This window comes from Lepisosteus oculatus, chromosome 9, assembly GCF_040954835.1.
Source record: "Lepisosteus oculatus isolate fLepOcu1 chromosome 9, fLepOcu1.hap2, whole genome shotgun sequence".
NCBI classification, from domain to species: Eukaryota; Metazoa; Chordata; class Actinopteri; order Semionotiformes; family Lepisosteidae; genus Lepisosteus; species Lepisosteus oculatus.
In genome coordinates this window covers 15,389,923-15,416,655 of record NC_090704.1, presented here as the reverse complement: position 1 = coordinate 15,416,655, position 26,733 = coordinate 15,389,923, and the positions used below count along the sequence as shown (strand labels likewise).

Here is a 26,733-nt window from a genome sequence, read left to right as displayed (position 1 = left end):
TCAGCATAGCACAGTAGGAGATATGGAGGGACAGGCCAATCGTTCAGGTGTGCTTGTAGGAATTAACCACAGAAAGGCAACGGATGAAGCAAAGGTTCGACACAGAATAAGGTAAACAGCCAGATGCCCTGGCATATTAAGACCTAAAAAGGGGGTTTCACCTCAGCTCCTTACAGCTGAGTAGTTTTTTTATTTTCACCTCAAATAATCATGAAAGCAATACAAAAAAACAATGCCCTGTGTACACAATCCGATATTTCTCCTCTTTAATCTTTTGTCAGGAAAACTGAAGTTAGAGTAACATCAATGTCTTTTCTTTTTCTTGTTCACTAAGCTGTGCCAGGGATCACACCAATTCATCCACAGCATGTTAATGAGATGAGAATGCTGTCCTGAGAAGGGGAGGGGGGCAGAGGTGACTGATGGTCTGTCTACATTTGGCTGTTTCCCTTCAGTGACTCATCAAAAGGAGAAAAAAAAAGTTAATGGAAAAAAATGTTTTAAAATACTTTGCTTCTCAACACAATTTAAGAAGACGGCTGACAGCTTCTGCTGTGAGAGCCTAATGTTAATAAGCCAAGAAGTACATATGCGCTGCCTGGCATATAAGAATGCTATGCCCTCACATCAGACACTGTAACTGAAGACAGCCTGTGGAATATTAAAGAAATCAGAATTCTGACAACAAATAGTTCAATGCTGCCCATACGTAATTGTTAAAATTAAAGTTTCTTGAAGTATTATTCTTTATCAGAAATACATCAAATGAAAGGAGACCACTCTGTGTTCCAACATCATTCTACTGTACCAGGGATTTCATCCAGCCATTTCTTTACATCTTAGACTTCTTCAAACCACTAAAAATCCTGGATGAACCGACATGAACTTTGTTTTAGAAGAGCTGGTCACTCGTTTCAATTGCCTGTTGGAAGTGACAAGGATGAATCTAAAGAGCTGTCCCTGCACCTTGCATCTTATTGACAAGGTGCCTCTACAGAGCAAAACTCACCTGATACTGTCTAGCAGTACCACAGTGTGCAGTAATAAGAAGGTCACATTCTTTAGATAATAATTTAAGAAAAACATAACAGCCAGAAAATCCCACATGTATCCTTTTAACTGATAAGTTTATGTCAGAGCCTAATTTCAGGTTTTTATGCTATACATGACTCCCCTGTAGTAGTAGAAATTGTCTCACAAATAGTAAAGAGACACAAGACACCATCAATATTTATCCAAAACCAAAAGTGTTCATTACCACAATACTTCATTAAATTTTGAATTAAGAAAAGCTTAACAAGGAAACACACAATGTTTTCAATTCAACATCTCAAATCCATGGTCCACTATCACAAAAAAACTATCTGAAAAGATCCTGCAGGAGTTTAAAATCTTGGGTAAAACTGTGAATAACCTGTGTTTTCTAGACAGCTACAGTATGTGAGGCACTTTCTGCATACTGTTCCATTCAAATCAAGGGGCTGTGTCACCACAGCACCTCTGGGTAATAAAGCAGCTTCACCATTGATATCCGCTGGCTAGTTCATCTATTGACATCTTCACATTTCACCACCAACACTGGGACACTGGTGCCTTCTGGTGTTTGAAGTGTAACATTTGCAATTTAAACATTAAAAGCAAAAACCTCAACTTCAAAGTAAACAGATTGACATAATTCACTGTCCTTTGTTTTCAAACCACCTCCTTCATAAATATATTAAACAATTCATCTTTTTGATCAGGAAATTCTAATATGTCTAACAATAGGTGCCCAGATAATTTTTTTTGTGTCTCTGCATTACAACACCACTAACAGGATATGGCAGAGATGAAGATCCAAAAACTGTAAGGGTGTTGCCCTTCTGCAGCAAGAAGCATCATCTCAATTTCATTTAAACAATACACAGCAGGTGGTTAGAGATGAGCAGGAACAGAATTTAGACATTTATGTTCTGTTTTGACTATAGAAAATATAAAAAAACCTCACAGATGCTTTATTCAGAGCTGCATGTTAACATTCTTCATAAGTGACTGCACACATTTATGATGGTAACCAGATGGTATTTAAAGTTATTCTGAAGTTGCTAGTATTAAATCTGCATGAGAAAAAATAGAAAAACACTTAATGTGTAGGACAAATTAAAATCTCTTTGCCCAAACCAAGTTGAAAGCGCTTTTGGGCCTGTTTGAGATTAACCAGGCAATTATACTAAGCCAACATTACAAATGATCTTTGTGCTTTTTTAAAATATAGAACACGATGTTCATGTTTAAGCTATGAAATATGCAGCCTTATTCGCATCTTCTACATTATGCATTTCCAAGTTTGCTAAGTTTTTTTTTTCTGTATTCTGTTGCCACAACAGTTTTACATAACCGCAGCTGTGCCAATTTCTCCAGTGGAATATACAATTAAGAAGTCTGACACCATGGACTGCAGACTACTACTTCGTTCACATCATAAACTCAAAGCTTAAAACTCTCTGTTCATCAAAGCGTTGCATCAGAAAAAGCATATACAAGAGGCATGCATGCAAAAACAAGAAAGTACAGATTCTAATAGACCAAACGGTGCTTTCATGGGAAAGTGCATCTTTCTTCAGAGATTTATCACTTGCCCAGAGCAGGCAGGCATTTGCATTTGCTTTTATGTGAATAATGAATGGAGGAGACTCGGATAGAAGAGATTACAGCAAACAGGAGGTCTAGTTTAAAGTAATAATGTCTTTTCTCTCCTGGAAGAACAACGTCACTTCCTGAAGTTATTGACATATCACCTGCTTCATGGCAAAGCTCGGAGAGAGACCAGTGATCCCCAGAACACATCTAATGACTTACTATGTGCCTTCCTACAACACAGGGTAAGTTAGTGAGCTAAACACAATACCTGGCTCTTCAGGCCATTAACCTGGAATTCTTTTCTTTTCCCATCATTCAGTTGTGTCAGCAAGGGCCTTGGAGCCATGCAGTTTAAGAAATTATTTATAATGCACGCATGAATATTTCAGAATGAGTATTACATACAAAGTTGTCTAAATAACTGTTTTCCACTTTGCGCTGTTCTGACTAAAACAAGATTCCAAGAACTCTTCTCCTACAAGAAACTGCAAATGCCTTTAAAACTGAAAAATGTTCTGTCACAATAATGAAAACACAATTATACATAATCTGTATGCTCAATACAGATGGTATAATGAAAACATTAATTTGTACATAGATGTAAAGAGACATTTACAAAAATATGAGTGTACTGTATATTGTACATTCAGCATCATTCAAAATGAGGTTATCGAGTGGAGGAATATTTTTAAGGGTCATTTCACAAGATAACCATTAAACTGGTATTTTGCAGTTTATACTGAGATCACAGTCATTCTGAAATAGAAATCCTTTTCCAAATAAGCAATTTCCAAAATGAATCGCATGGTATTGTACCATTCCTGGGCTAGCACTTCTAATCATGCAATTTGCCCGAGACTGAATGCCAAGAGACATCCCCAAATATTCTCAGATCCATCTTCATGGATCTCACCAGACTATAGTTCAACCTTTCCTTTCTGAAAAAATAACAGCATCATCCAAATCAATAAATGTCAAAATTGAATTCATCAGACCATATAACTTGGTCGCACTAGTCCAATGAACAATTTTGTGATTTCCTGCATACAAAATTTATTTGAACTGACTTTGACATCTTAATAATGGTATCTTGGTCGCACTCCTTCCATTAAAACCTAAGGCAACCAGTGTCCTTTAACAATGTTAGAGGAGATATTGACATTGTCATCGTCTGCCATCACAGTTTACAATTGCTGTCAGCATCTTTAACCTTGGCTCTTGCTTCGTGATCACATGTGCCTGTCGCATCTTTCCTTTGTCCGTGAAAACAACACTTGCAAAAATCTTGTATTATGTATTTTATCTAGTGAAATCCCATTATTCACTGATTTGCCTAAGTGTCTCAGTTGATCCACACATGACCACTGTTACTTAACAGTGTTAATATACCACAATAAACTTAAGAATATGAAAATGTCCTCCAAAAACCATACTAACATGAGTGGCTCTCCTGAGTTGCACAACCACTGAAGGTGGGCTGAGCTCTGTGATTGTGTTGGCTGAGCGTCGCCGAGAGTGGACGGGTCAAGTCAGTATACGGGTCAAGTCAGGGCTCTCCCAGGCGCACAGTAACCCCTGTCACTCCTGGAACGTCACAGGCCCTTGGCTGAACTATCCTGTTGAACTGAAGCCTTGACAACCCAGGCCCAAACTCACAGCTGCCCAGACTGGAAAAAGAGCTTTTGTTTGATTCCAGCGATTTCCCAGGAATTATGAAAAAATTAGCAGTAAAGGGAACAAGGGTATACAATCATTCAATATTGATGAGCAACAGATTCCAGTTCAGGTGCACACTGCCAACTTCCCATTATGTATATTTTATTCATCTGCATGGACTTCACAGGAGTTTCGCTCCTGGAAAAGCAGCCCCAGACAGAGCTATCCAAGGGCCCATTGTCAAGCGCCGAACAGTGAGACTATAATTACTCGCCACTGCCCTTTACAGATGGCTGTACTATTTGCTGTCCCACTCAAAGGACAACGCAACAAAGGCCCAGGCATGAATACATTAGTGGTATAATAATTATGCCTTTGAAAGCTATCTGTGCAGCAAACAAGAACTAAATGCATAAATAAATGAAGATAAATCAGCACAGTTACTTTAAAAATGCTTGACCTTTCCAGAGCTCCATATTAAACCATCTTAAATGAGTGGTGAAATATGTAGAAAAAAAATTAAATCAAAGGATAAGAAAAATGAAAATCTTGGAAATGATGGGAAATAAAGGCATCTGCTTGCTGAGCTGATGCTACACAAAGAGAAAATTAGTGCCTCCACACAGTGAAAAAAGAGGCACATTTTTTATATTATTAAGAATAACAACAGGAAAGATGAAACATGTCTATTTTGAAAGGCTTGGGGTGTCTTTAAATGATGAGTTAAAAAGCCTGTGATTTAATAATACATTATGAAAAAGCCTAGAATTTAACAATAGTTTCTATTCCAAACCAGCAAGGTCTTTTCTGCATTTGTATTTGTTTCATGTTGTTTTGGCAATATTAACATTATCTTGAGATCAACAAACACTGCCGCCTACATTAGAAAAAAATAATGCAGTGTGGAGCAGGTTGTTGTAAATGTGATGGTTTATTGTGTAACTTTTCCCCTGTGCAAAATCTGCTATGCTTTCTGTCTGAATTCTCTAAATAAACTAATATAAACTATTTTAATAGTTTATTAATAAAAAATTACTGAGTAAACAAAACTATTTTTTTAATTCCTCTAACTAAATTATGTGCATTTCAATTTGTTTTCCAATTATCTTCTAAAATAAGAATTGAATTTTCATCTGTAACAAATGATCCTAGTGATCACTTGCACAGTGAGCTTAGTAAAGCCCTGCAAATGCTTTGAAAAACAGAAAAACACAATCTTGAGGAATTCTCCCAGGAGTAATTCTCTGAAGATGTTTTAGAACTTTGCTGTGGCACTGAAGTACATGGCACAAATCACAAATAACTGATCCTCACTTACAATAATTTAAATGTATTTATTTTTACCATATTTTGCAAAATACATATTTAAGTTAATATTATTAATATTTCCATGTCAGTAAAGTGGTTCTAAAGATATGAAAAGAGATAAGAATGGGTTAAAGTAAAAAGCACAGACTGCTCAGCCTTCATTCATGAGCAGAGTCACTCGTAACGTAGACCCTGAGCACCTGTTCTTTTCAGGGTTAAACACCCCTGAAGCTGTCCTACAATGTTAGAATGGCATGAAGTAAATTACGCTCCAGATTTCGATGTAGGGCGCCCCACGTCCTACGGAGGGTACCTCATTCTCATTCAGGATTTGCAACTCCTAGCAATGTTTTATATTTTTACAATGTACTTAAACATCTAAGTTTCGCCTTAGTTCAAACTTTTTCACAATAAAATGGATCAATTATGTTGTTTACTGGACAGTCTTGTCAACAAAAGCATCATGTGACCCAGTTCCTTCGGCAGGCAAATCGCCTAGCAACACAAGCTGCTCTCCTTCGGAAAGAGTTGTGTGGATAGTGGCACATGAAGAACTCCTGCGGGGGGAGCCAGTGAGTACAGCCCCTAGAAAAAAAATGATGTATGAATAAGACTTTAACCATTTGATTCTATTCCCTGACTCCAAAGCATCTGTTAACCTTCAACGCAGATTCTCAGTGTCATCTTAAAATTCACATTCCAGAACACTCATCCTGCCTGTCATGAGTATAATTCTCATCTGAGAGTCAAGACAAACAACTGCTGTCAAAATAAAGAATCTGCATGCTTTCACAGGGTTTCGTTTTTTGCTGATATTACACTTAAACCCTTTTTAAATTCTGTCAGGGAAGCTCGCTCAGCAAGCCAAGGCAAATTCTGCCTTTAAACAAAACCCTGCTTGTTTTTTGTTTGTCCCCATAAGATGATGGACGTGGACAAAGCAAACAAGAAATAACTTCAGTCTGGCAACAAGCAGATTTTAAAAATTCAATTTCTACAACATGTTTCGTTGTGCTTGTCTCCTACTGTGGAATCGGTATTAATTTGAAATTTTCAAAATGCTGGAACTACAAGATGATGAAGAGAAAGCACACTGACATGGAGTGACAGCACAGCTAAGCAGCTACAGTACAGTAACAGCTAAACTGTTTCTTCAGGCCTTAGGAACCGAGAGACGAAGACAGAGAGGGAGGGGGGATTCATTTTCTTGTGACGGCGCATGAGGGGGAAGTCAGCACTAATTAGCGCAGCTTTCCTCTCAATCCACCCCGGCTCCCCAGCACCCTCACAGCACACACGGCCCTTGCACTGCCTGAAGGACCCAGTCTAGACAGCTGCCCTCTCTCATCCCAGCGGCTCCCCATCACCACTTCAGTAGGTGATGTGCATCAGAATTCAATCACGGCTATTGGTAAACCACAATACAGCAATACAGCTAAACTGGGTCCATTTTAAGGTGGGAGAAGAATACATTGATGTTTTTCCAGTAATGCATCCTTTTGTTTTCAATTTTTATTGTTTTAGCGCATCTGCATAATGCAAAGTTGGTTGCTGTAGTGACACGCTGTTGAATTCAGTAAGTTTATTACACAGCTGACTGGGACCTTATCTTACCAGAAACCTGTGTTGATTCAAAAGGCAAACGAGAGACAAAAAACATCCAATGTGTAAATAATACTAAGAAGCAAAAGGCAATTTAAACGCATCCTTTTAAGGCCCCCCATCGGGGGTGATCAGAAGTGGATCCATGCCTTCCTGCTCTGACATCTTGTGGGATAAAAAGCTATTTATCTGTTTCAGTCTGCAACAGACACTCTCACTACCTCTGAATCTCGGCTATCCCTCTTAATCTAGATTCATTCTTAGTGATTAGAAGTATATTAGATGAGATAAGATCACTTTATTAGCCATTTACAATTTCTTGCATTAGGAATTTGTCCTTAGCCACAGTGTCACTGCTTCGCTCACTTATTATACCACTTATTATAAATAATAAGAAATACTGGAAAACACTGCATACTGTTACTGTGTGGGTTGCTACAAATTGCAAAATATAGCTGCTTGCTGCTTTGAGATAAGAGAATCTGAACACTTGCCATAACACTTAATTTTACACCATCGCATACTGGTACTATTCGTGTCTCATATAAAACCTAATATAACACCTGCTACCCACGTGAATTAACTATCCAGGGTATCGTCTTTGATTCACCTACTACTAAAGAGCAGCATCCTAAATGACTTTTAATTTAAATTGATAGGAAACTGTTTCAACCCCTTTAAAAACATTCATCTGAAACTAGATCACAATTTAAAAAATCCATCTACACAGGGCTACACATTAAGAAGAATAAAAAATACAAGCACCAAAAATATACCTCCCACTCTACAATTCCTAAATGAAACATTTCTGCATACAGTATATGAAGAAACACTGCTTATCTGAAGCAGTGAATAACTGGAGTGAAGAAATGAAACACAACAGTCTTCAAAATGAATCAACCAAAACTTGAAATACTGTATGTGAAGCATTTCTCCTCATTCTGCCATGGATTAATTCCCACATCCCCACTTTTTGCTTCATTCAAAGAAAAAGGTTACAACAATACCATTCATCCAAATCCCACATTGACTTCCAGACATACATATCAGGAAGGAATAAGTGCTCTTCAAATCAAAAAGACAATATTTTCAAAGTAGAGGTTTCTTTACAGATCACACACTCATGCAACTCCCTGCTGTAACCTCTCCAGACTACATGTTCAGTCTCCAGCATCTAAAACTGACTCTGTAACAGATAACAGTGACAATAAATGAAGCCTTACTGAAGCAGTTAGTGTGTAATCATAGGTACAAACTGCTTTTACTTTTGTGTTTTCATAAACAATGTTTATCTAAAGAAAAGCAAGTAACAACAATACCATTAATATATATTTTTTTTACTTCACTGCACTTTTCTAATGGCATATAATAAATCATACACACAGGTGTTCAGGAATCTTACCAAAATGAAGGAGAACTAGATTTAAAGTGTACCATACCATCCAATACAAATAAAAATCCTTAAATGTCAAAAATACTATTTTCACCATTTTAATTTTTTTCTAAAACCATCTAAGACACATTACACTTCATGAGAGACATTAGAAATAATAAACAAGCACTGAAATAATTTCAGTGTTTTGAGTCCTCGGATATCCATGTGTAGCCAATGACTTTAACAGCTGCTTCATGCAGTCTATTCAAGAATTGGTAAATCCAGTTGACTCTCCCCCCTACATAGCCTGAAGCCATGAAGATAAAATAAGATGGGATTTGATGTGTCAGCAATTTTCTGTATTCCCTGGTTCCTTGACAGTCCCTGAAGCAGAAACAGGTTCATTCACAACAGTCAGGCAAAATAACTTAGATCTGATGAAAAAATTAACAGAATGAAAAATGTTTAGGACTAAGACTGGTCATTCAGTAAGTATGAGCAGTAAGAGATAATCAACTACAGCCCAGTCAAGTAAATAATTTTAAGTAAATAAGTTGAATAGCACTACAGTTCAACAATGTATAATGGTTTTCATGTTGTATAAGTGAATACCACCTTGCAATGCAGAATTCCAAATATTAACATTAACTCCACATACTCCTTTCCAATTTGTATTATGACAGATACCTATTTAGATGTGTTTTGTTTCTGATTAAATTTCTGCAGTCTATAAAATTTCTTCAATATAGTAATATTTTTAATTCTGTGCAAATGTTTATGAAAAAAACTTAACGGTCATATCCGAAAACAATGCTGCCCTCTGGTGGACATTTAGTTCTTCTACATAATTATTACGCATTTCAGGGTACACTACACACCTGACACCAATAGGTGGGGCTACAACGCAACTGATCCATCAGCATAGTCGTTAGGAAAAGAATAAATCTTCACCAGAGCTGGAAGACTGGGTGTATTGTAGCCACTTATGTTCCAAGTACCAGTGAAACCAGAAGGGCTGGTTGTTTCCAGCAGATAAACACCTACCATGGTCCTCTTTGATAGCTAAGAAGGTAGGAGGAACATGACACAGAACTGGCATCATTCTCAAGAGATAATCAACTACATATTTTTTACAGAGTGCTCAAACCAATAGCGTCTACCATGGTTTTAAAAAATGATTCCTATACTACTACTTCCTAGAAGCATTTTTTCCTTCCTAAATACAGTAGTCTTCTCACACATTTTGAAAATTACAGTGGGCAGAAAGCTCATCTTATCTTCAGAGAGCAGTGCTTTAATGTGCATGGCAGAGAACATGTCTCTGCATACACACGGAGACTGTGCTCTCCAGGTTGGGCTGCAGTGCTCATACTAGATGAGTAGCTCCTAATGAGCATTCAGAGGAAGACGTACAGCATATACTTCTTTTATATTTATCTTCATTCCACACTGCCAGGACTCTTTGCCACAAGAATACAAGAATGCGTACAAACAAGAGGAGGGAGTTAGTAAACTAACTGATCTGAGGATCTCACCCAGCTGTTTCATGGATAAAACCAGGGTACCAACTTCAGCACAGTAGCTTGTTCCATACTCTCACAACCCTTTGTGTAAACATGTGATAGCTCAGTTTTAAATGCACTTCCACATAGTTTCCTCTGGTTCATGTTTGACTATTTATTCAAAAGAACTCGGCTGAGTAGATTTTGTTAGTGCCTTTGAGGATTCTGAATATTTGTACATCAAGTCCCATCGCAGACTTCTCTGATGAAAACCTCAACAATTCACCGCCTTCAGTTCTGCACTTTTGCCTATATATCCTAACATTTTGTTAGCTTTTTTTCCCACTTTTTCACTCAAATGTTAACATCGCTGCCATCTGTAGCAGAAGACCTATAAACCGTGCCCTGCTGCTGTGTGTGTGTCATCAATAAATAAGCTCAGATTTCCTGACAGATTTGCAGCACTAACACAAAGTCACTGTGAACTAACTGGGTCACAGTCACCTGGCAGTGACAGCAGATACACAGGAGAGATCCAGGCCAACAACACAAACCAGAAAAATGGAAGGTTCACCCTATTTTGTTTGTGAAGAGAGTGGAAGTTTTTTTCCACGACTCTGCATTTATTTGTTTCATCACAGGGCTTAGGAACGACTCCGTGCTCTTTCAAAGCAGCAGCTGCATGTTTGTTCAATAATCTCTGAAAACATCTTAATCAAAATTAAAACAAGATCGTGCAGACTGATTTAAAACTCTGGACTAGATTTTATTTTGACCATCCTTGGCAATGTTCAGTAACAATTTTCAGTTTGGAAATACAGCAAACAATATTTGGCAGAGCGGTGGCACTGTGGCTAAGGATCTGCGCCTGTGGCTGGAAGGTTGCTGGTTCAAATCCTGTGGCCAGCAGAGGAATCATACTCCATTGGGCCCCCAAGCAAGGCCCTTAACCCCAACTGCTCCAGGGGCGTGGTATTAATGGCTGACCCTGCGCTCTGACCCCAAGCTTCTCTCTCCCCGTCTGTGTGTCTGTGTGTCTTGTGGAGAGCAAGCTGGGGTATGGGAGACAAACTCCTAATAAAAGAAATTGTATATAGCTATTAAAGTGATCTTATCATATATTTTGCTCAAACTATACTAATCTCTACGTTTCCATTCTCTCATAGTATTCTGCTTGCTTTATTGTTGGAGTTTCTTAACCCTGTGCAACACCAGAAAGAGACACAAGATGGAGGTGTTGCTCACAAATGGGTCTTGACAGCTTATTTCCATAGAGGTGAGAGGAAAACAACAGTCATGCAGGCTTGCATTCTGTAAAAAATGCTTGGCATCAAATAAAGATGACCTTTTCTGTATTATAATGCTTAGAAGAAATGGTAAAGGGCATTACTAATACTGTAACACTGAAGAACAGCAGTGTAGTAGTAATTAGGTTTATTTTCATAAATACAGTAACTAATTTTGTATCAATATTCACATTTATAGTACAATATTGCCATAACTAGCAGTATCTGCCACTGTTAATACTGTGTAATACAGCTAGTAACAGCTAAGCCCAACATGACTGACCATGAATTAAGTTTCCATTAGGTAAATAGAAGGAACACTTCGGTAATCATATCCAGAATAAATTAATAATTATTATGTGATATTTTCTGACCATTTATATCTTATATTTACATTCCACATTCTCATATTTCACAGTAACTGTTCATTTTATTAGGATGCAACTGACATTCTACCTATTACAAAAACGAGTATTTCACCAGAAGCACACGTCCTCTCAATGTGACTAGTAGGAAACCCACTCTAGTAAACAAACTCTGGACAGATAGTATGCCAGGTCCATAGTTTAACCCAGTGCCCCAGTGCTGTGAGGCAGCAATGCTAACCACTGTGCCACCATGCTCCCTATACCCTATTTAAATCATCCTAATTGCACTGTTCCAGGACTTTATAAAATAATGATTTATAAGCCACCTATAAAAATCACCTCTTGGAATCTTTCCCATCGGGACCAGGGCTGGAGACAGATTACACTGTACAGATCTGAACTAGACAGTCCTGCTCAGGAAGAACATAATGTTTGCTCTGTTCAGACAACTAAAATCCTGAATACATATTGAGAACTTGTACTGTAAGGCTGACAGAGACCCCTGGAAACACTTCTTTTCTCTTTTCTCATTAAAAAGAAGAGAAAAGTCCTCTTATTGCCGCACACTGTGAGAAGGCACCCCAGGAGAACAGACCGCCCTGGTGCGGCACAACCACAGGCACAGCTAATTAGATCAGACACTCACGTGAAACCCAGTTAATCATGTCAGCACTACACTTCCCACAAAGCAGGGATGAAAGACCCCTTGATCCACTGTCCATGACTCGGCAGGACGAACTACTGAGCATGCAATATTAAACGAGAAGACGCAGGGGAAAGGAAGCCGGTAGACGCCGCCGTAGCAAAGGACCAATCCTTATCCATCAACTCAGCTGAGGGTCACATGCCGCCTCGGAGCCACAGAGCCATGAGAACGAAGACCAGTAACGCTTTCACCTAACGCTTTGCCACTAGTAATGCTTTCTGCAAGTCCGCTTTTACGTCACAACGAGCAGGGGCTGAAGTCCAGGCCCGACTTTCTCCACAAAACCAGATCAATGGTTCCCGTCAATTCCTGCATATACCACTGGCGTGACATGAAGTCCCTTCCTATGCAGCCTTGATGAAAACGTAATGGAGGCAATCAAGTTATTCATAATAGGCTAAATGCGAGATCCCTGACTGGATTGGCCTACTTTGCAGGCTCTCGGCAAATGTGGTGGCGATCCCATCTGCGAATATGGAAGTGTGGGAAGGGGTGTACTCACCAGCCCGGCAGTAAGAGAGGGCGCTGACTGCCCCAGCGACTGGTTCCTCATCCTCACCAGGTTGTTTGACTCTCCGGACTGTTGCCATGTCAACTGGCTGACACCGCTGTGCATGCTACTGGACAGGGGCAGAAGCTGCTTTCCTGTATCAGAGAGAGAGGCAATCAGCTACAATTCCACAGAGCTGTTATAACCACACAGCAAAACAACAGGGCAATTCTTCAGTATCCTCTCTTAGTATTCAAATAGTCCTTCTACACAACTGTGCACCGTCAAACCTAGCCAAGGCCAAGCTACCACACAGAAACCTGTGTTCACCCCACTGTGTTATCCTGGTGCCTGTACATTATGCCTGATGTTATCCTGTACATTTTAATATAGAAAGGGTTCTGCATTATACGCATTACTTTTAGACGCACATAAATTGTTATAAAACAGATGGCTAGATACCGAGGAACATTTGTTGCAAATGTTTGACAACAATAGTAGCTAAAGTAGCACTGCAGAGATCGCAGGAGCACACAAAGGCAAAGCAAAGAGTTCATCTCAGCCTTGGCTGCAAGCATAAACTTGTATGAATAAGATAGCCTTCCAGGGCTGTGATTTACTGTGCTGATGACAGACAGGGGGAGCCGACGTTCAGCTGATGGGCTTGCACGCCCAGGAATTCTCATAAGCCAAGGCATGTGAAATATGGACATTAACACTCAGCATGAGCTATTAACACTTAACTGGCATCCACAGCCAGACTGAGAGGTCACAAACCCGGAGTGTGCCAGTGACCAGCTTCAAATCCAACGGGATACTGAAGCACAACAACTGATTCAAGATTTCTTTATTTGCCATATACAACAAGTGTATTAGAATGCTTACTCGTTCAGCTGTACCCGGTAACAGTAGAGAAAAAAAATAGGCTCAAATGACAAACAGACATGGACAATAAATTTAGACGATGGACGTTATAATACAGCCAAGACAGGACATGTGCAAACAGTGCAGTACCTTAAAATGCAGGTGCTAATTTGAGCTGTTTATGATGCAGACTGCTTGGGGGAAGAAACTGTTTTTGAATCTATTCGTCAGTGGTCTAAAACTGCGATACCTCCTACCAGAACCCAGGGGTGAAAACAGATCATGGCCAGGGTGAATTGGGTCCCGAAGTATAGCTCGAGCCTGGCTGTGGCAGTGGTTGAGATATATCTGGTCAATGGAGGGTAGCTTGGTCCCGGTGATTTTCTGCGCGGACCTCACAACCCTCTGTATGGCTTTTCTGTCCTGTACTGTGGCTCCACCATACCACACCGTAATACCACCAATCAATCATATTATGGTAAAAATTGGTGAGTGTTGTCTTGCTCATCCCCCACTTCCTTAACTGTCTCAGGAAGTGAAGGCGCTGGTGGGCTTTAGTGAGGATGGCAGCAGTCTTCTCTGACCAGCTCAGCCTCTCAGTGATCTGGAGGCAGAGGAACCTGAATGTACTGACAAACAGCAACTGGGTATGAAGCCAATCGGGCCCCTGTTCCTGTCTCTCCCTAACCAGCTCCATCGTTCTCTTCCACAAGGCTGAGCTCCTCTGTGTCTCACCAGTCAGGCCGCTGGCCAGGCTGCTCCGGCGTGCCCGGCTGTCGTCCTGACTGAACTGCCGCTGCAGCTTGGACTTGCCAGTGGAGGGCGACAGGTCCGGATTGCTGAGCTTCCGGAACAGCAGGGGAGGGGGCGCCGAAAATTCCTTCTGCAGAACAATAAAGGATCAGAAGAGTCACATAATTAGGCCCAGTGAAGATTTCTTAACCTGAAAAGAGAACCTCCCCATATTTTATATGGTCACCATTACAGTACAAATGACCGTATCTTTATACAACACATACATCCATACCAGTTTACAGATGCAAGCATGACCCCCATGCATCCGATACAAGGTTGTCTCTTAAGTGCCATTAACACTGGAGGCTCATGGGCAGCTCAGCCTGGAATGCCGCTGACTCAAGAGCACTCAAGAGGACTAGATGTCACCAGTTTGAGCCTGGGTGATGTCATGCTGTATTCTAACAAACAGCTGAGTGCTGTCTGGGTAGCGTTGTGGTTATTCGGCTAGAGGTTCCTTAGTGCAATAATGATGCCCGAACCCTGCCCTGCTGCTGCAGACTTATGCAACATCAGTAAAGGACATTACTCCACCATTCAGCACTAGCTTGCCTGCCAGGTGCTGTGGAGCTTGTGAATGAGAATGACCCAAGAGGTGTGAGCGTCTAAGGATAACGTCCACATGTTTGATGCTCTCCACTGCAGCTCCAAGAAAGCAAGTGAAGATTCAAAAACGGAAAGGGACTGTAAGAGAGGGGTTCTTGTCTGAACCTGGTGGTGGAAGATAATTGGTCAGGTGACTGCAAATAGAGGTTTTCAAGATTAACGGTTTACATATGATGCCTATGGAAGACTTCAGATGCTCTGCGATGTGCTGCATCTGAGGGACATGGGAAGGATCATCCGACTGATCACAGGACCCATGGAGCTCAGACCAGTGTGAGTTCTTGAAAATGCTGTGAGTTCTTTTTAGATGAACTTTTGGAATCGAGAAATTCTTGGAGACAGCAAGTAGCTTAACTACTCAACTACTTATTGGGGACAGAAGAAGAGGTCTAGCTGGAGTTCAAGCTGGGGCTTGGATTTTTTGGTGTTTTGGAATGTAAAATAAAGAGCAGTGCTTTTTACCTTACTGCTGCATAGGACTTTCTGTTTCCCTGAGACCTGAGTATAAAAACATACCTGCGACAGCACCCCACCACAGTATACAATACAAAATAATTGGCAATTCCCACCTGAGTAAAAAAAAAACTATACTTTAAAAAATATTTGTCAATGATAACCCTAGGTTCATTCATCTGTATAGATGTTAGATTAATTAATTAACTACTTTAAGATGCACAATACCAACAGCTTTGTCTTGTATTAATACCATGTCAAAGTACAAATATTCAAACTGAAATATGAATTTAACAGAAGTCAGATGAAAAATGTAAGCTCAGACCTTAAAACCCCAAGGAAACTAAAGCTTAAAATTACTCACAAGACAGTTAGACTACCTTGTTGTTGTCTGGAATGAAAAGATGGTGAAGCTATTCTGCTGTGCACTCATGATTCAAGCAGAAAGTCTTTTACTAAACCTTCACTGCCTCTCTGTTTATTACAGTATAATTTCTGTCCATAATTGTCTTTGGCAGCAAAACCATTCATAACAGCACAATTCCTTAAAGATGTGTGCTACAGTTATGGTTAGTAAATCCCCACAGAACTTTACAGAGTGGTGCAGAATTTGGAAGCATTTAATTCATTTGAAACCAGACACGTCCATTCTTTTGCCACATCTCCGCCCTGTAGTTCGGATACCTTCTTGCACGAATGGAATTTTACAGACCACTGGGAAAGGCAATGTTAACCACACTGCTGTGGGAAATGCCCTGCTACATGAAGGCAAGTTAAACTGGTATTTCCATACAAACACCCATTTCGAAAAGGAATGGAAAAAGAAAATGCATTAAAAGTGTCTGTTCTTTATTACCTGGTTCATTCAGACCACACACCAGAGGTGCTCTTCTGGTTTAATACACGCACATTCCAAACCCTCGTGCAGCAGAAGCCCTGACAAGCCCAGCACTGTGCATGAACTCAATCCAGACACAGATGAATTGCAGGACAGAGGAATCACAGCTTAAGGAGTCATGTTCAATGGTTGGTTAATCAGCTTTATTCCAGTAAGCTTGTTTCCCACACGTCAGAAACACAGCTTTCACTGCAAGTAGCCACACAAGACTCCCACTGCATATCAGTGTGATCCATTTCAGGTTTTCAGAGATGCACACTCCTGTATATTAGGTCCTGGATATTTTCACATTTGTGCACACATTTGGGTACATTTGCCTACACAGATGTGTATAGCTACAAATCACAGGCCTAGGCAGTGCAAGGAAAACACACAGCTTGGCCTACCCTCTGTGGAGATATGACAACCCAGCAGCACAGCGCAGCACCATTCTCTAAGGGACTACAAAATCTGATAACAGTGCTCTCGCTCACTCCAGGAATTTACTGGAGAGTAAATGGTCCCCGAGGAACGTGGCTTCCATTCCTTTCTCACCACCTCAATAAAAATCATCTGATAAAACTAACTAAAACAACAACAGCGGAGAACCACACTGGGAGCTGCAGAGCAGCAAACTGGCCATGCATCGTTAATGCCGGCCAGCGTGTTCAATTACGGACACACTGATAAGAATTATTGCCAAGGCCTTTGGGTTCCATTTTCACATTGCGCTCATTTGGCTGCACGGATTTTCTTACATTACAGTGGCGGGGGGGAAGAATTTTCAGTTCAATTTTAACTGCTTGGGCCACAAGACTACCACTGTCCTGGGTAGAGATCAAAGTTGGTGTTTAGGTGGTGTGCACTCCACACCAATTAAACACACCCTAGATAAGGGCTGCCGCCACTGTGAGCACAGTGGACAATGCATTCAGGCTGCTGAAGGCATGGTTTTATGGGGGCAAAGATGAAGATTAGTCAGCGGTTAGATTAATTAGCAGAAGTCTGAAGTGCACCTGCTCCATAATTAAAGGATATGTTACTGTATTAGCTCTAACAAATAAACCATAAAACTTAAAGACAGTCCTGTTATACAAGATCAAAACGAGTCGGCAATGCAGAGAAAGACCTGTGGATGCTTATTGCGTTAACAAGTGTATTAAAAAAAAGAAGTACTCCATTTACAGTGTGTTCGCTAGACTGTCAATTCCTAGGGCAGTTAATCTGCCAGCAGTTGATGGGTGTTACACAGTCCACAGATACATGGTTTAACAGATCACTACTAGAATCCTAGTCGAGCACAGCAGTACAGTACAGTACTTTACATTATGTGAACAGGATATTTCCGGCTCAAAGTGGGATTTTACAGAACCTTGATTTAGCCCATTGTTAGGAAAATAAAAGTAGCTTTTTTAGTCCAGTACAGCTAAGCCTCACAGTCTTGGCGTACACAATAAACCCCAGACTGCAGAGGTATTACTGGCTCTGCCCAAGCATTACTGAAAGATCACCTCATCGGCTTGCGCTTGTGGATGCAGCCAGGGACAGAGCTGACCCCGAGATCTTAATCCCAACCCCACCACGTGTCTCTGGGTTAATGAGGGGAGAGCTGCCTTGAGTGATTAAGGATTAATCACTGCCACCCTCAGGAACGCCATCATCCTGCTCTTCTATCAATAACACCACCACTCGCATTCACAGTGCTCCTTCTGCAACAGCGAGCTGCCTTGATCAATAAAGAGCCAGCCACTCCAAGATGCTGATCTCCAGCTGCAATTCATTCTTGTCATCCAGAACTGTATAATCACATCCTCACAGAGCAAAATAAAGGAGGGATGTCAAATGGATCAGCCAAGAAACGCACCCGGTCTGGTGTGCAAACTGGACCCATGGAGCCCAGGCAATGCTGGTTCGAATCACAACGTGGTTCCTGATTCTGGTTCTGGCAACCCACACAAGTTTCGAAGTTAACCGACTTGAAAACAGGAGTAATTTGAACTGTTGGATTGTTTTCGCCTTGGAGGTTGCTTTTCAACTGTTGCCTTTCATAAATAACATGGCATTCCAAATTGCTGAGGAACAAAAAAGTGGCAAACCTATTAGTTCAAGGAAGGTTTCAATTAAGGTGATTATTCTCAGCAGACGTGTAGGTCTTCAGGACCAGGTCTGGGAACCAGTCAGCCAACTCTGACCAAGATACCCCAACCAGTGCCTCACAGCTGGCCCCCTCCAGATTTCAGTGTTTGCTTCCGTTTCCCCCTTTTGCCATAAAACAGAGAGATTCAGGGCTCCAATGAAATGTGTGACCATGAACTGTTATCAGCAATAGCTGCACCTGTCCTTATAAACGAACAAAGTAAAACACTTCTGATGAAGCCTACAATGCAAGGACAAACCCATGCTTGCCTGTCTGTCACTAAATGGGAACATATGCATACAATCTGGAAACCACATGAAGAACAAACACATGACTAGTACTGTAGGACACAAGTGCTGGTGTCATTTATCAGTCATTGCAATTAGTGAGGGAGGGAAAACACAGAAATGCTTTCTGGGAGGAAATAAAGACACAGACAGCAGATAGGGAGATGTGGTGATTATCCATTACACCACTTCAGATGTAATCAGATGTTTTTTTCTTATATTGGGTAAGGACCTTCCATGGCCTCCTTCAGCACATTTTACCTTCTGTGACACAAGAACTCCACATTCTGTGGGTGCTGAAAAATCAAGTCAAAGACAAAAAAAAAAGGAAAATGATTCTTTCCACCAGAATTCTTGATACTCATGATGACAACTGTCTCTGGAAAACAAAAGTAAAAATATACAAGGCAAATCACTGTCATATGCTGAGTAGGCACCCTCATGTCTTTTCAGGTCCCCAGGTTAGAGTCATGAGCGAGAGGAGTGGTGGGAACTCAGTTCCGGGATTAGTTCACAAAACCAGGAGCTGCTCCACCATGTAAATCACATGCATCTCCTCATCTATACACAAGAACATTAGGAGGCATGTGAAGCTGGCAAAACACTGAGATACAAGACATGCTGTCTTGAAAGGAGCTTGTCTTTATATTCAGACACAGGATATTATTGATTTCACAAGCTCCAATTCACATTAACCCTGAACTACTTACAATCCCATAGTTTGGTACTAATCTTGAGTTCAGTGCAAAAATCCTTAAACCTCTGGTGCAAGAGAGAAGAACCAGCTCATTACATAACCTAATTCCTGCTGTATATAATATGGGTATTCTTAAACATGGCCAGGATGCTGGACTCGGTCGTCTCCATTGCAGGTATCTAGTAGCACATTCTCTCATTGTTATTCCAAGCACATAATGTGTGTATTTAAGGTGACCATCACTAGACGCCTTCATGCTGTATCTTTCCAATCTCCTTGCCCACACCTCAGTTTTTGCTGAATGCAGGAAAGGCAATGTAAATCAATGTAAATACAATGTAGTACACACATAAATCAGACTAGTGAACTGATTTCAATCTGTCATCTATTTTAGCCAGTCCATTACCATATGCTCTGCATGTTTATACTGCAAGAGCAGCAGAAATAACTGGATCTTTAATGGCCCAGGGTATCTCCCTCCAAAATTACTGGCATAGCATAAAGTAAAATAGTCTCCCAACATGGTTTGTTTTCACTGCTCTACTGCGTTATTTACACAACATTTGATTTACAATATATGGTGAGGAGAGCCTGCCTAATGTAATGTACACATTAGTAATTTGTCACGTTTGTCAGAGAAATTAAAACTGAATTGCTTTTCTAGTCGGGTAACCCCAGGGGAATTCTGCCCAGAAAGATTTACACTTCATACATACCAATTACAGTGCAGCATCATGACTCTGCTCCATGTACAGAGTACATAAGCCTTTTTTCAACCGATATGCTGAGGTTGTCCAGTATTTACACATTCTGCTCTCAGTCCATTGCCTAAACCCTGCTGCCTTGCTGCTAAACTGCCCTTTTCATAACCAGGACATCTCCCCAGCTCTTACAATGAACCTTTTCCCTCTGTCTTTAACTAACAATGGAGATCAACATCATGTAGAAGAAGCACCATCTCTCCAATCCACCTTTAGAATTACTCAATTGATCTACAAATGTACTTTGTTCACATATCAACGGCAATTAAAAGCTTGCAGGGCTACGTTGAACAGTAGAGCTGTAGTTACTCTCTGCAGTCCCACTGCATTGCACGGTACACCCATTCCAGTGTCTGACTTAAATTAACTCCATTAAGCAGTTAGCAAGTGCGTAATTAATCTCATAATTTGATTATTAAACCGTCACTCACTTCAGCAACTCTGCTATCAGAAAGGTCAAACATAACCCAAAAATGTACCTCATTCTCTCCAGAACTGTGGCACATTGCCGATGCAATGTTCAAGAACATTCCTTAGTGAAGTCAAAAAATCTCTGGGTGACCTAATTATTTTCCAATATACGTGACAAAATGATAGAGCCAGAGCAAAGACTACAGCGTGGAATACTCCACTGGGATCATCACAAAGAGCTGCGAGTTCAAAAAATCATGCCAGAAACTGCAATTCAAAAACAATGCTCTAACCCACGTTACATCTTGAAAAGCACAATTCCTGGATCATGTACATTACACATATATAATTTCTGTTTATTATATACGACAATCTGCAGTTAAAGCAAAGTATTGCATTCTAACCTAAGGCTACAGACTACCCACTTTAGACAATAAGGTGAGAAAACCAATCCTTTATAGTTCGAACTACGCTTAATAAAGGGATAACTACTGCACTGCAATTACAGATGGGCCTCTTTTTTTTTTTTACTGTCTCGCATAATATGTACTATCTTAACTGGCACTGAAAATCTTGTACCTTTGTTTAGCTGTTTCACTGTATGTGTTACATTGTGTAATTCAAAATGCATGGGTCTTTTTTTTAACAACAAACACAGCTCACACAACACTCTTCCTTATCTGTAAACACCACAGTTAGATTGCTGTGCAGAAGCCTTTGTTTATACTTCATAGGAGAAAAGCACAAAGCTAGAACAAAGGTCAAAGGTAAAGTTTCAGAAAGGAATAAGCGGAATAAACTGCACAAAGCAATCTATTCAGCATGTCTTCTTACATTTTGCAGGCGACTACACTCTCAACAACTGGCACGCTGCCTTCTTCTTAATTGAAGTGTCTCCTGTGACACACTGAGATAAAGACTGCAGTATGACTCTGAAATGACTGTACACAGAAGACAAACAGCCAGAGAAAGATTCCACCACAGTGTAGTGGCCCTACAATTCTCAGTGTACTTACACAGTAAAATATACAGGTCTTCCATTCGGAAACAAAGCCCACACTCCTTAAGTGGTTTTGAAATCCCCCAAAAAACAGGTTAATCAAAATTAAAGACTCTCCCCATCAATGGCATTCAAATGAATTTATTTCTCAAGGCAGTGTAAAAGTTATACAGATAATCCCGGCCCCCTACACACACAAGACTTCCCAGTACAGTCGGTGACCTTTGTGTCCAGATTTGTGAGTTATGATATTTCCTGTGTAGATACAGAGTTTCGACCTTTTCAGTTTCCGTAGCAACCGCAATAAAGGCAAGCTTCAGATGTATAAATGTAGATTAATAGTCACCCCCTGTCAGTACAGAGGCAGGTATGCAGCCTGGTTTCTGCTACAGTCACCTGTACTGCAATTCGAGGGCCATAGCCTAGACCAGCGCAAGAACTGAAGCACAAAAGTACAGGAAAATGATCTTGAAAAACTAAAACCCAGACAGGCAGCAGTGCGGTAGAGAGGTCCCAGTTCTGGACCCATACCTGGAAGGTTTTGGGTCCGAGCATTCAGCAAGGGTGCTGCTGTTGTACCCTTAAAGCAATGGGGTTCACTCTTCCATTTGATTGCTAACATATCCAGCTGTATCCATAGGCAAAAAATGGGTGTTGCTTTGTGTAAAAGCATCAGATAATCAAAGAAAGAGAATTTGCTGGAGTTGGGGGATAGGGTACAGCACTTTTTTCCAGGGTCAGCTGTAGGGACCCTGCATACATAGGAACCCAGATTAGATTAGAGAGGCCATTCTGTAAGAAAACTAGGTTGTATCCACAGCTTGTCTGACTTAGCTCTTTGTCTATTTACTAAGCATTTCTTTGAGATCAATAAACTTTATGAACTTAATGAACTTCTATTACATCAAGAAGCTTTTGTTGCTGTAGTCGTTAATTTTGTGTTCACAACAGAACGATCCTCTTTCAAAATCGCAGTACCCATTGGGAGGAAGTTGTCTGTTCACTTTCCAAGTGCATGAGGGCAGGCTGTTACTCTTGGAACCGGACACTTCCGAAGATTATCACAAAAGAAACCATCTCTGGAAGTGCAAATTGACAAGAAATCTACGTAAGAAGACACTCATCAAGAAGAACTACAATAAGCACTAATTATTTTTCAGACTTGTCAGATTTCTGTAGCTTACAATCAGCTGTTCTTCATCATCCATTCATCCTTATCGCTGTGACACCAAAAGCACTGTGCTGTGGTTTAAGGGCAAGTTCAATGCCATGCTAAGAAAGAGAGGCAAAGTACTGTTAAGCCAGCTGATGCAAAGTCAGGCAAAGTGATTAAGCAAGCTGGAAAGAAAAACAAATCACAAATCCAAGGTTTTGCATCATAAAAGCTATTCGTCTGGGAGGGTCTTCAGGGATTTCTGTTACTTAAAAGCAGCGGCTAAAGATTTTTCCTCGTATTTCAAGGTTTTCAGCATGCTTGGCGTTTTCACAGCGGTACACAGGAAATACAGAGGTGCAGTAAAGGCCTATGAGTCACTGACTTCTTGAACAATGTTGCAGGCTTGGTTCTGTGCCAACAAAGGAGCAAGCCACTATTTTCCCGGAGCCCAAGCCAAGTCAAGCCGGCATACTGCTCTTATCCAACCTGTTATTTCTCACAGCAGAGAGGCAGGAGAATTGAGCCAATCACATGCCGAAGCCAGGATCGCTCTTTTCCCCGAGGGCCGTGTAACGAGCCTTTGACTCACTGCTCAAGAATGAAGCTTCCTCTCCACTCAGTCCTTGGCGCGGAGTTCACACTTCTTTTCCTTTAAGGGAAAAGAAATTCCTCACTGAACCGGCCACAGGCAATGAAATTTGCACTTAAGGAAGAATGGCTTTAGCATTTAGGTCTATTACAAACCTGGTACCTTAAAACATATCCCCCTGCTTCTGATGTAAAAATGTTAAATGGTGAATTGAGGTCCTCTATCCCTCACACACTTCCTGCTCCTTCTCCAACATCAAAACCAGAGGCTGCCCAAGACCAACAAAGCAGAGCAGCAACATTGAGACAAATTATATTCATTTCAGGTATTTGAATGGAGATTATCCTTTTCACTTGAGTGATTTATTTCTTCAGGTCTGCATGTATATTCATGAATGAGCAGTCTCCTGGGGAATAGATGCTGAATAGTTAAGGAGGTTTAGTTTAACCCCCATCCCTAAAGTATTGATTATTTAAGGATTAATTCAAATGGAATTCATCCCACTAGAATTATTTTGCATTATTTAATCCCTTCTGTATAGAGAACCCAAAAAGCCTGCTAAGCCAATGAACATAGCTTGAAGTGAAATTTTTTCCACTCCCAATACCCAAAAATATATTTTTAAAAAATGGAATGATTTAAAATCTTTTATGGTGATTTTTGTAAAGCATGGCAACTATAAAAAACAGCAAGGGGGCAATACCAAGTTTAGAGCAATGATAGTTTTTTTTTTAACCAAGTTCATTCGCAGATGCCTAAGATCTCCATTACAGTGGCATCTCACAGGGACAGGGAACTCATTTCTACTCAAATCAACATTGACGTTTGGCTTTTCTGCAAACTTTCTCACTCCAGCTCTTTTATTTGCCTTGTAGTTAGCAGTTTTTTTAGCAATCCATCATGGGTACATGCACTATATGTGACAGCAGAATAATTAAAAGCTGCTTGTGCTGGGCTGTAATTCAGCGAGGCAGGGATGTTAATGACCTCCTGCAGAGCACCAGTGATATCACAAGGGGTCTGCAGTTGGCGCATTCCTGCCGCAGCCTCTAGCTGATCACAGCAGGAGTGCCAATTCGCTCCTAATGGCGCAGGCCAGGACACTATAGCATTTCAGCCTTCAGCATCCACATCACCTGTTAACCTTCTCCCACATCTGCAAGAAACATAACGTGCCCCAGAACGCAATTCACCCAAACTTTCATCTTTTGCATTGAAGGAAAAGATAAAAAAGGAATCTAAAAATGTACTTGTTTTCATGGAAATACATCTTTATTTTTTTCTGAATAGAACAGATTGATTCTTTTTGCGGCCCAGCACACAATGAAGACACCGGTGTCTCTGGAATCAAACCCACATGAGAAATTTAAAAATGAATATTCAGCAGGACGTCCCTGCGCTGTGTACATCATTGAGCTATAATTTGTCTTTATTTGCCATTAAAGTGAGAATTGTCAATTACGGTGTCTGATTCTTGGCTGAGGCTCTTTTTTCCCCAAAAGGAGGCGGGGGGGTGGGGGTGGGTAACAGGATTATATGCAATTATATGCACCAACAACACAACACTAAAGCGGTCTTCCATATCACGTCCAAGTTGTGCTTACTGAAGGCTGCTTTAGTTTTCCGGTTTATTTTTGCAAATGTAGGAAGGCTCTTCTACTGAGGCATCGTTCACTTGGCTCAAAATATGAAATTCACAGGGGAAGAAAATGAAGAAAAGGGGCAGGAGAAATTCAGAATAGGCCTTTTACAATGAAACAAAGGTTTGGCACCATTTCAGTATGTTCCTCCAAGTGGGAGCATCAAGGGTTAAGGTAATAACTGCTGGACAGGAATGCCCTTTTGAAAATGCAAGGAAATAAACCATATTATAAAAATTCAAGCCTGATCCCATTACATGTTCTACACTACCTCCGCTTCCTATAGTAGCTGACAGCATTGCCCTTTTGTATGCTAATAGAAACAAAGTTCAGAGGCAGCCTTGAGCCAACAGCACTTCATCACTGTCCATGTTGACTACTGGATTCATTACAAGAAGGCCTCCTCTGCTCCAAGAACACCTCTCACTTGCACCATCAAGGAATCTTACTGTCCTACAGGTTGGCTCCTTATCGAACAGAAAACAATCACTACTTATGCTGACTGGACCAACCTACGCAGCATACTAAGCTATAAGCTTTAAACTAAATCTACAAGCAGTGTTTTACAGATGCTCACTGGTCTGCAATAAGCCATCTCAAGGATCATCATTACATGTGATGCATCACCTCAGAGTCACGTCTTCTAAGTCATGTTCCATTTCCACTTTGGCCCAAGAGGAGACTAAAGGCATGACAAATCTCACTCACTGGTCACGATCCTAGACAGCTTCAGATACTGCAGGAATGAAATACAGTGCTTCCTTGTCACTGGTAATAATGTTTACGAAAGGATATACACTAAACTGTGAGATTGTGTCTCATGTTTTTTTTACCACTTTGCCTTTGAGAAACTCAGAACTGACTTTTACATTATGCCAGATTCTGGATGGGTCATATGTCTTGGGAAAAATCAAAGAAATAATTATTTCTAAATAAATTTGAAAACCTAAAGTGGAAAAATGACAGTGTGAGTAAATATGGTTCATATTTTAAAATACCTATCAATAAGAGGTCCAGATGACTCGGCAACTCAATATTCATTTTTTCCTCCATCTAAATTGAGCAGCAGGCCTTATGTTCATATTCTAAAATAAAAGGAGCACTAAAGTTTTCTTCAGTTGTGGATTCTTTAGGCGTCACTTTCAGCTGTAAAGGAAGGCCCTACCCAAAACGCATCCAAAATGCAAAAGGGCGGAGCGGTGGCACTGTGGCTAAGGATCTGCACCTGTGGCTGGAATGTTGCCGGTTCAAATCCCGCGGCCGGCAGACAAATCCTTCTCCATTGGGCCCCTGAGCAAGGCCCTTAATCCCAACTGCTCCAGGGGCCCTGTACAATGGCTGATCCTGCGCTCTGACCCCATGCTTCTCTCCCCAGCTGTGTGTCTCATGGAGAGCAAGCTGGGGCATGCGAAAAGACAAAGTCCTAATGCAAGAAATTGTATATGACTAATAAAGTGATCTTAATCTTATACTTCACATGGCTGTCTTTTCTGACCTCAAACCTTACTGATGTATTCTGCGCCACTACTCCATTTCCCCAACCTCTAC

The 26,733-nt window shown here is 40.7% G+C and overlaps 1 protein-coding gene across 7 annotated transcripts in view; it reads right to left on the bottom strand.

The window, feature by feature from the left end:
* mast2 (microtubule associated serine/threonine kinase 2) overlaps positions 1-26,733 on the bottom strand; it is a 170,355-nt gene that overhangs the window by 121,706 nt on the left and 21,916 nt on the right. For 6 of the 7 annotated variants that reach the window (XM_015355554.2, XM_015355555.2, XM_069194205.1 and 3 more), the window contains exons 2-3: positions 14,512-14,659; positions 12,925-13,067 (exon numbers count right to left, since the gene is read on the bottom strand). In XM_015355554.2, coding sequence (XP_015211040.1) covers positions 12,925-13,067; positions 14,512-14,659 — 291 coding nt within the window. Of the gene's footprint in view, positions 1-12,924; positions 13,068-14,511; positions 14,660-16,486; positions 16,585-26,733 lie in introns of those variants that run through there. The other variant, XM_015355558.2, reaches the window with a different exon arrangement.